We start from the raw sequence: 9,866 nt of genomic DNA, 5'->3' as shown, positions 1-9,866 counted from the left end.
TATCTCTAACCATTAATTTGACAAATTCTAATCAACTAAAAAAGTAATGAATATTAAAAACTGACCATGTACTACAACTTTATTTTATTTTCGATAAATAACACAAAAAAAAACGAAAAATTATTTCTATTTACCTCAGTACAGTTTTAATTTTTACCACAATAGTTTTGCTGATAAACTTGTATAATTTTGTTAGTCATAACTATTAAGAAGATACGTTCTAAAGTTTTGTGAAAAGTAACTTGATTAGCTATTTCCGAAATATAATCATAAAACAAATAGCTGACTCAGAAAAAAATCTTACGAAAAATATATTATCACTTTAATGACACATTCTGTGAACGCCTCTTCTTGTTATCAATACGCAAAGATTATTTCGCACATCAATACATAGACAAGTGATAATATTAATCGATAGTTATATAAAACGAAGGTAACATGCTTCGTTCACTTCAGTAAGTCGCCATGTCTTCTATCAGGTTCTTCATAATTGCATGTCTAATATGTTATAGTGCCAATGGTAAGTGAATATACATAATACAAAAATCCTTTTAATAAAAAAAAAAAAAAAAAAAAAAATACAAATTAAACGCGTCATAAATAATTTACAATTGTATTATAACATCTCTGATCAATTAAAAATTATATAGTTTCTTGCACTTTTATCTCACTTTCGTAATAAACCATTTGTTTAAAATATTAAAAATAAATAAGTGACAATTTTAATTCGTGATACAAAAAATGTTGTTAAATTATATTAAATATATAGTAATAAAATATTCACCCGCAATTCTATTCATATTTATAAAATACAATATTAATTTATTCAATTAATACTTTTAATATTATATATAACAAAAAAACATAATTATTTTAAATCTATAGGTTTGCCACACACGCAAATCGTCGGCGGTGATGAAGCTGCAGAAGGCGAATATCCTTATGTAGTATCTATAAAAGACTTGTTTCAAAACCATTTTTGCGGTGGAGCTATTGTTAGCGAAAAATATGTTATTACCGCGGCGCACTGTTTAGAAAAGTACGTATGTCTTTCTTTCTTATTTTCTTCCTACTCTTACTTAAAGAATTATTGTTATATATCTTTGAAAAAATATTTATTATTTTTTTATTAACTATTATAGAATAACGGATCCATCTTCTATTCGTATCGGTGCTGGAAGTAACAGACTAATTTTTCAAACAAACCAGTACAAAGCAGAAGCCATAATAATACATAAAGGTTACGTGCCGGGCAAATTCATTAATGATATTGCTTTAATTAAACTAAACACAAAATTCAACTTCGCGAGAAACATCCAAAAGATAGACGTAATGTCTGAAGACGCAGACTTTACCAATAAGTATTTAATGGTCACAGGTTGGGGATGGGTCGCGGTAAGTGAAAGAAATACGTTTATTACCAAACATCTAATACATCAATAAAAATTACCTAAATTTATGAAAAGTAAGCCTTCATAAATATTATTAAAAAATTTTTTTAAGCCTCCAAAAATTATGTAAATTTTAATTTTTTTCAATCTCATAATCAAAACTTTGAACATTGAACTTGAAACTTGAAACTTTCTTTTTAGAATAATGGCACAATGCCCAAAAATTTGCAAAATGTTACGTTATCGGGAATTTCTACAGAGCAATGTAGATATATATATGGAGACTATATCAGCAATCAACATATATGCACTCTTTTAGCACCTAATAAAGGAGTGTGCTTTGTAAGTATTCAATAATGTAAAATTACGTACGCAATAAATTGCACACGCGTTTATCTCGTGACAATCTCCGTCTGGCTAAATTTTTTTTTTTTAACACTGCTTTATCTACTTTGATATCAGATTTATAAAAATCGAGTGGTATCTACCGTTCAAGCAATTAGATAAGTAAAGTTAGGTCCAATATCATTTTTTAAAAATTAATACTTTACAAGATTAACCGACAATTATTTATGTCACACATTGATATTTGAAAGATCAATTTGCAATAAACAATTTTGACTAACATTAGATATGCTATTTCTACAGGGTGATTCAGGTGGAGCGCTTACTTATAAAGACAAACTCGTTGGCATCGTATCTCATGGTGTACCATGCGCCGTTGGTCAGCCGGATGTATTTACCAGAGTATTTTATTTTAAATCGTGGCTCGATCCTTACATTAATGCAGGTAGTAATCAGCAATTAAACATTTTCCTCGGAATTATTATGACATTTTTATGTACATATTCAATTTTATAAATACGCATATTTTATCGTGCCCGCCTGTGATCAATTAATTTAAAAAATAAATATCGAGACAAAACCTCTTAAGCAAAATTGTATTGTTATTAGAAGCTTCCTTTCTTGGTATGTGTATATGCAAAAGCTATATTATTTAATTAAAATTAAATTAATTTAATTAGAATTTACTTAATACACGAAATTAATTTGTCGCTACTAAACGTAATAAATTTTCTAAGAAATTATTTTTAGAAAACGTCCAAAAAATACGTGCATTATGCTCTCATAAATTTTACCCAAGAACATGTTGTTTTAACAGGTTGTCTTAACTATTAAGTTAATCTACAAAATGTCGATTATTTTAATATGTAATTAAAATAATTTATTTTTAATAAAAGAATGTTTGAGCTAATTAATAAAAAAATACATTAATTTCTTTCTTTCTCCCCCTTCCCTCTTTCTATCTCTCCCTCTCTCTCTCTTTGCTCATAATTTATTCTTTCATAATAAATAATCTAAATCCAAGTCTCGACTATTTACATGTCTAAAAATATTATACTATATGGAGACAATAAATCTGATAAAATCGAAAAGAACGTAAAACTTTATCACTTAATTTGTTTAATTCAATCATTATTAGACAAAATAATAACAGTCTAATAATTTATAAAATAAGATTAACACAAAAAATATGTTACAACTTCGTTCATACGTTCATCTTTCTCGCAAATATTCTCGTCGTCAAGCCAAGGTTATGTTTATTGACAAAAAGATACTCACTCGTACGTTGTCTTGCCAAATCTGCCTCAATGTTTCTCCCAAGCTTCCTCTCCCTCCTTTTACACCGTCTGCGACGTTGACCATTGTCCTTGTCTGCACAAAGTTTATACGACAAATGTAATTATTGCAAACGTTGCACGTATCACAGTTGCAAACAATTATTTCGTCCGATTAGCGGACTCACTGTGTAAGTAGCGATTGTCTATCAGCTATTTCGCGTGCATCGAAATTAATATGTTACATTTAATGTCTCGCCGGCGTACCTTCTTGTTCCAAGTCACTGAAGTGATTCAACAAACGAAATGTAGCCGGTTCGTCAGTCATTCGGGAGTGCAATTTAAGTAGTCGAAATAACCTCGTTGTATCACTTTCGTAAACGGTAGTGCCGTAAATCGTCACGTTGAATACTTTGTTCGATATTTCGGGTATATGGCGTAGGTCTACGTCTGCCTCGAGTCTTCAAATTCACAACCGTCGCGTCCCGCACGAAGTATAAACACTTCCTAGTTGTTCGACTGCCGAGTGAAACGAAAGCAAGATGGCGCATAGAGCTTCTCCCTATGCGGACCGTCGCCTAACGAACCACGGGCCTGCGCAATGCGCATTGCAAACTACTGAGTTTTTCATAACCTAATTATGAAATATTCGACATATATTTTAAAGAAAAATTTATACTGAAATCGATGCAACGCTTTCTAATATGCATTGAACTTACAACGGTAGATTTCACAGCAATTTTTTTGCACCTTCTCGAATCAATTGCATTATCAAATCAATAAAAATATTAATGCACAAAGCACATTCGAATTAACAAGAAAAATTCGAATCAATCAATTTAAAATTATTATAAACGCTAGTTAGCAATTATAATATGCTCTTAATGCTAGCTAGATTTGTAATATTTACTTACGGAGAACTACGGAGACTATACCAAGAAAATATGTTACAATGCAAAAAATAACTGCTTGTTTTATCATGCTCATTCAAAAGATTTTACAAAAAAAATTAATATTATTGTTCTTGCGACGTAAGCACGTAATTCTCTTTGTTAACTTATTACTGCGTATAAAGTTTATCGTGCAAAACAATACGTAGACAATTGATTACTCTGATCGATAATATAAATTAGCTGACATGCTTTGTACACTTCAGTAATCAGCATTATCTTTTCCATCACTGGTGTCATTATTATATATTTAACATATTGTAATGCACATGGTAAACTAAATTTTAACAATATTTTTAGAACATGAATTGTAATATCACATTGCATAAAAAAATATAAACACTTTCAATCAACAGATTTGCCAAACACACAAATTTCTGGTGGCACAGATGCTGCAGATGGCAGATATCCTTATCAAGTGTCACTGAAGCATGTCGGACGTAATGACCATTTTTGCTCTGGGACCATTCTTAGTAAAAGATATGTTATTACCGCAGCAAATTGCTTAGAAAGGTATATGTCTTGTTTAATTGTTACATAACGTAATTATATATAAAATAATTATAATGCTTATTATTTATTACAGTCTACATAACGCAACCGATGTTTTCGTTGATGCTGGAAGTAACAAGCTTTATTCTTCGACACGAGTTACATACAGTACAGAGGCCCTAATAATACATTCTAATTACAACTCGACACTAGGCATTAATAATATTAGTTAAATTAGGCTAACAAATGATATTACATTTAATAAAATTATCAAATCGATAACGTTATGGACTTAATAATACACGCTGGGTACAACGAGTCGATGCATCTTAATGATATTTGATTATAATATTTGAAAGTATTTAAATTTAATTCAAATGTTCAACCAATCGCTTTGCCAACCGCAGATCGTAATTACGCAAATTATCTTCTCTTAGCTTCAGGCTGGGGTAGTCTCGAAGCAAATATACCAAACTTTCTCAAAAATTTCAACTTTTTTCATTTTTCTAGTTACATTTCTCTATTTAAAATAATAGTCGCAAAACGTATATTCTTTAAAATATAAATATAAAATTAATGGAAAAAACTTAATAGAATAAAATATTAGATACGTTGAAATTTTTTCAGTTGGACGAGCCAAATGCTAACCGTTTGCAAGAGATGATAGTAAAGGGATATTCCCATAAATTATGCAGCCTTGTATATGGAAACATCAAAAATACTCAATTATGCACTTTCACAAACATAAATAAGGGAATATGTGATGTAAGTAACCGTAAAAGAAAAAAAAAAAAACAGCATCTGATATCTTATTTCATTATAATAAATTATTAAAAAAACAAGTTTATCAGCAAGCCACTATGGGTTACTATCACTTTATCTAATTAATAAAAACAAAAGATAATACACATTTTTTAATATTTTAATTTGCTTTCTTTAACTTCAAAAAGCAACTAATAAAATTTTTTTTACCATTTTTTCATTAAAACAAAGTCCTAAATATCATGTGATTTTATCAACAAATGTGTATATATTATTAAACTGTTGTGACAAATTCAAATAAATTATGTGTGAGTCAATGGTAAATTAGTCAATATTAAATAAATTTATTTTATAGGGTGACAGTGGTGGTCCTCTCGTTGCTGACGGCGTTTTAGTTGGTCTAATGTCATACAGTCACACTGCATGCAACACAGGTGGTCTTGATGTATCAACTGGAGTAATTTCCTACCGACCGTGGATTGAACATTATACTGGAATATTATAATATTATAGTAAACTATGTATTTATCACGTGTTATTCGAAATTTCTCACGTTAACTGTCTTTATTGTATTAAAATAAAACAGCAAAGTAATTACCAACCTGTTTACTAAATTGTAAAATTATTCATGCAAAAAAGAGATTAAAAAATTTAATTTATCTCTAACAACTATAAATTTGACAAATTGTAATCAACTAAAAATATAATTAATATTAAAAACTGACCATGTACTAAAACTTTATTGTATTTTCGATAAATAACACAAAAAAAAACGAAAAATTATTTCTATTTACCTCAGTACAGTTTTAATTTTTACCACAATAGTTTTGCTGATAAACTTGTATAATTGTGTTAGACATAACTATTAAGAAAATACGCTCTAAAGTTTTGTAAAAAATAACTTGATTAGCTATTTCCGAAATATAATCATAAAACAAATAGCTGACTCAGAAAGAAATCTTACAAAAAATATATTATTACTTTAATGACACATTCTGTGAACGCCTCTTCCTGTTATCAATACCCGAATATTATTTCGCACATCAATATATAGACAAGTGATAATTTCAATCGATAGTTATATAAAACGAAGGTAACATGCTTCGTTCACTTCAGTAAGTCGCCATGTCTTCTATCAGGTTTTTCATAATTGCATGTCTAATATGTTATAGTGCCAATGGTAAGTGGATATACATAATACAAAGATCCTTTTAATAAAAAAAAAAAAAAAAAAAAATACAAATTAAACGCGTCATAAATAATTTACAATTGTATTATAACACCTCTGACCAATTAAAAATTATATAGTTTCTTGTACTTTTATCTCACTTTCGTAATAAACCATTTGTTTAAAATATTTAAAAAAAATAAGTGACAATTTTAATTCGTGATACAAAAAATGTTGTTAAACTATATTAAATATATAGTAATAAAATTATCATCCGCAATTCTATTCATATTTATAAAATACAATATTAATTTATTCAATTAATACTTTTAATATTATATATAACAAAATAATATAATTATTTTAAATCTATAGGTTTGCCAGACACGCAAATCGTCGGCGGTGATGAAGCTGAGGAAGGCAAATATCCTTATGTAGTATCTATAAAAGACTTGTTTCAAAACCATTTTTGCGGTGGAGCTATTGTTAGCGAAAAATATGTTATTACCGCGGCGCACTGTGCCGAATATATGTATGTCTTTTTTCTTATTTTCTTCCTACTCTTACTTAAAGAATTATTGTTATATATCTTTTAAAAAATATTTATTTTTTTATTAACTATTATAGTATATATTTTCCATCTTTATATCAAATCGGTGCTGGAAGTAATAGCCTTACTTCTCAAACAATCCATATGAAGATAGATGACATAATAATACATAAAGGTTACGTGCCGTTCCAATTCATTAATGATATTGCTGTAATTAAACTACGCTCAAAAATTTCCTTCGCGAGAAACGTCCAAAAGATAGACATAATGTCTGAAGACATAGACTTTACCAAGAAGAATTTAATGGTCACAGGTTGGGGATGGGACGCAGTAAGTGAAAAAAATACGTTTATTACCAAACGTCTTATATATCAGTAAAAATTACCTAAATTTATGAAAAGTGAGCTTTCATAAATATTATTAAAAAAGTTTTTTAAGCCTTCACAAATTATGTAAATTTTAATTTTTTTCAATCTCAAAATCAAACCTTTGAACATTAAACTTAAAACATTCTTTTTAGATTAATGGCACAGTGTCCAAAAATTTGCGAAATGTTACGTTATCGGAAATTTCTACATCGCAGTGTAGAAACATATATGGAGACAATATCAGCAATCAACATATATGCACTTTTTCAGCATATAATAAAGGAGTGTGCCTTGTAAGTATTCAATATCGTGAAATTGCGTACGCATTAAATTGCACACGCGTTTATCTCGTGACAATTTTCGTCTAGCTAAAATTTTTTTTTTTATAATAACACTTCTTTATCCACTTTGATATCGAATTCATAAAAATCGAGTGGTATCTAACGTTCAAACAATTCGATAAGTGAAGTTAGGTCCAATATCAATTTTTAAAAATTAATACTTTACAAGATTAACCGACAATTATTTATGTCACAAATTGATATTTAAAAGATTAATTTGCAATAAACAATTTTGACTAACATTAGATGTGCTATTTCTACAGTTTGATTCAGGTGGAGCGCTTACTTATAAAGACAAACTCGTTGGCATCGTATCTCATGGTGTATCATGCGCCGTTGGTCAGCCGGATGTATTTACCAGAGTATTTTATTTTAAATCGTGGCTCGATCCTTACATTAATGCAGGTAATGCAGATAATGCAGGTAATGCAGGTAATGCAAGTAGTAATCAGCAATTAAACATTTTCCTCGGAATTATTATGACATTTTTATGTACATATTCAATTTTATAAATACGCATATTTTATCGTGCCCGCCTGTAATCTTTTAATTCAAAAAATAAATATCGAGACAAAACCTCTTAAGCAAAATTGTATTGTTATTAGAAGCTTCCTTTCTTGGTATGTGTATATGCAAAAGCTATATTATTTAATTAAAATTAAATTAATTTAATTAGAATTTACTTAATACACGAAATTAATTTGTCGCTACTAAACGTAATAAATTTTCTTAGAAATTATTTTTAGAAAACGTCCAAAAAATATGTGCATTATGCTTTCATGAATTTTACCCAAGAACATGTTGTTTTAACAGATTGTCTTAACTATTAAGTTAATCTACAAAATGTCGGTTATTTTAATACGTAATTAAAATAATTTATTTTTAATAAAAGAATGTTTGAGCTAATTAATAAAAAAATACTTTAATTTCTTTCTTTCTCTCCCTTCCCTCTTTCTATCTCTCCCTCTCTCTCTTTGCTCATAATTTATTCTTTCTTAATAAATAATCTAAATCCAAGTCTCGACTATTTACATGTCTAAAAATATTATACTATATGGAGACAATAAATCCGATGACATCGAAAAGAACGTAGAACTTTATCACTTAATTTGTTTAATTCAATCATTATTAGACAAAATAATAACAGTCTAATAATTTATAAAATAAGATTACCACAAAAAATATGTTACAACTTCGTTCATACGTTCATCTTTCTCGCAAATATTCTCGTCGTCAAGCCAAGGTTATGTTTATTGACAAAAAGATACTCACTCGTACGTTGTCTTGCCAAATCTGCCTCAATGTTTCTCCCAAGCTTCCTCTCCCTCCTTTTACACCGTCTGCGACGTTGACCATTGTCCTTGTCTGCACAAAGTTTATACGACAAATGTAATTATTGCAAACGTTGCACGTATCACAGTTGCAAACAATTATTTCGTCCGATTAGCGGACTCACTGTGTAAGTAGCGATTGTCTATCAGCTATTTCGCGTGCATCGAAATTAATATGTTACATTTAATGTCTCGCCGGCGTACCTTCTTGTTCCAAGTCACTGAAGTGATTCAACAAACGAAATGTAGCCGGTTCGTCAGTCATTCGGGAGTGCAATTTAAGTAGTCGAAATAACCTCGTTGTATCACTTTCGTAAACGGTAGTGCCGTAAATCGTTACGTTGAATACTTTGTTCGACATTTCGGGTATATGGCGTAGGTCTACGTCTGCCTCGAGTCTTCAAATTCACAACCGTCGCGTCCCGCACGAAGTATAAACACTTCCTAGTTGTTCGACTGCCGAGTGAAACGAAAGCAAGATGGCGCATAGAGCTTCTCCCTATGCGGACCGTCGCTTAACGAACCACGCACCTGCGCAATGCGCATTGCAAACTGTACTGAATTTTTTATAATCTAATTATGAAATATTCGACATATATTTTAAAGGAAAATATATACTGAAATCGATGCAACGCTTTCTAATATGCATTGAACTTACAACGGTAGATTTCACAGCAACTTTTTCGCACTTTCTCGAATCAATTGCATTATCAAATCAATAAAAATATTAATGCACAAAGCACATTAGAATTAACAAGAAAAATTCGAAACAATCAATTTAAAATTATTATAAACGCTAGTTAACAATTATAATATGCTCTTAATGCTAGCTAGATTTGTAATATTTACTTCAATACGGAGAAAATATGTTACAATGCAAAAAATAACTGCTTC

At 29.5% G+C, this 9,866-nt stretch overlaps 3 protein-coding genes and 1 long non-coding RNA gene across 5 annotated transcripts in view; 3 read left to right on the top strand and 1 right to left on the bottom strand.

The window, feature by feature from the left end:
• Positions 1–9,409, bottom strand: part of Tfap-2 (transcription factor AP-2) — a 202,420-nt gene extending 193,011 nt beyond the window's left edge. The window contains exons 1-3 of one of the 2 annotated variants that reach the window (XM_070657081.1): positions 9,177–9,409; positions 8,914–9,006; positions 3,015–3,107 (exon numbers count right to left, since the gene is read on the bottom strand). The gene's annotated coding sequence lies outside the window, so the exon portion shown is untranslated. Of the gene's footprint in view, positions 1–3,014; positions 3,108–3,277; positions 3,879–8,913; positions 9,007–9,176 lie in introns of those variants that run through there. The other variant, XM_070657082.1, reaches the window with a different exon arrangement.
• Positions 401–2,330, top strand: LOC139102913 (chymotrypsin-2-like). The gene is made up of 5 exons (XM_070657115.1): positions 401–520; positions 886–1,039; positions 1,143–1,395; positions 1,593–1,733; positions 2,040–2,330. Exons 1-5 carry the CDS (start codon positions 466–468, stop codon positions 2,250–2,252), a joined length of 816 nt encoding a protein of 271 aa, XP_070513216.1. The 5' UTR covers positions 401–465; the 3' UTR covers positions 2,253–2,330.
• Positions 4,152–5,088, top strand: LOC139102929 (uncharacterized). The gene is made up of 3 exons (XR_011545797.1): positions 4,152–4,232; positions 4,317–4,473; positions 4,547–5,088. It is a non-coding gene; the product is annotated as an uncharacterized lncRNA (long non-coding RNA).
• Positions 6,340–8,328, top strand: LOC139102816 (chymotrypsin-2-like). The gene is made up of 6 exons (XM_070656959.1): positions 6,340–6,394; positions 6,758–6,914; positions 7,010–7,262; positions 7,453–7,593; positions 7,905–8,073; positions 8,318–8,328. The coding sequence occupies exons 1-6, from the start codon at positions 6,340–6,342 to the stop codon at positions 8,326–8,328; spliced, it is 786 nt and encodes a 261-aa protein (XP_070513060.1).
• Positions 9,410–9,866: the final 457 nt, after the last annotated feature.

Source organism: Cardiocondyla obscurior, linkage group LG05, assembly GCF_019399895.1.
Source record: "Cardiocondyla obscurior isolate alpha-2009 linkage group LG05, Cobs3.1, whole genome shotgun sequence".
NCBI classification, from domain to species: domain Eukaryota; kingdom Metazoa; phylum Arthropoda; class Insecta; order Hymenoptera; family Formicidae; genus Cardiocondyla; species Cardiocondyla obscurior.
This window is presented reverse-complemented; position numbering and strand designations above follow the sequence as displayed.

Excerpts from the sequence above, each read along its gene's own strand:
- LOC139102913 (XM_070657115.1), top strand. The coding sequence starts at position 466 with ATGTCTTCTATCAGGTTCTTCATAATTGCATGTCTAATATGTTATAGT. Across the intron at positions 521-885 it reads AATATGTTATAGTGCCAATG|GTTTGCCACACACGCAAATC; the intron begins GTAAGTGAATAT and ends TTAAATCTATAG. Across the intron at positions 1,040-1,142 it reads GCGGCGCACTGTTTAGAAAA|AATAACGGATCCATCTTCTA; the intron begins GTACGTATGTCT and ends TAACTATTATAG.
- LOC139102816 (XM_070656959.1), top strand. The coding sequence starts at position 6,340 with ATGTCTTCTATCAGGTTTTTCATAATTGCATGTCTAATATGTTATAGT. Across the intron at positions 6,395-6,757 it reads AATATGTTATAGTGCCAATG|GTTTGCCAGACACGCAAATC; the intron begins GTAAGTGGATAT and ends TTAAATCTATAG. Across the intron at positions 7,263-7,452 it reads CAGGTTGGGGATGGGACGCA|ATTAATGGCACAGTGTCCAA; the intron begins GTAAGTGAAAAA and ends CATTCTTTTTAG.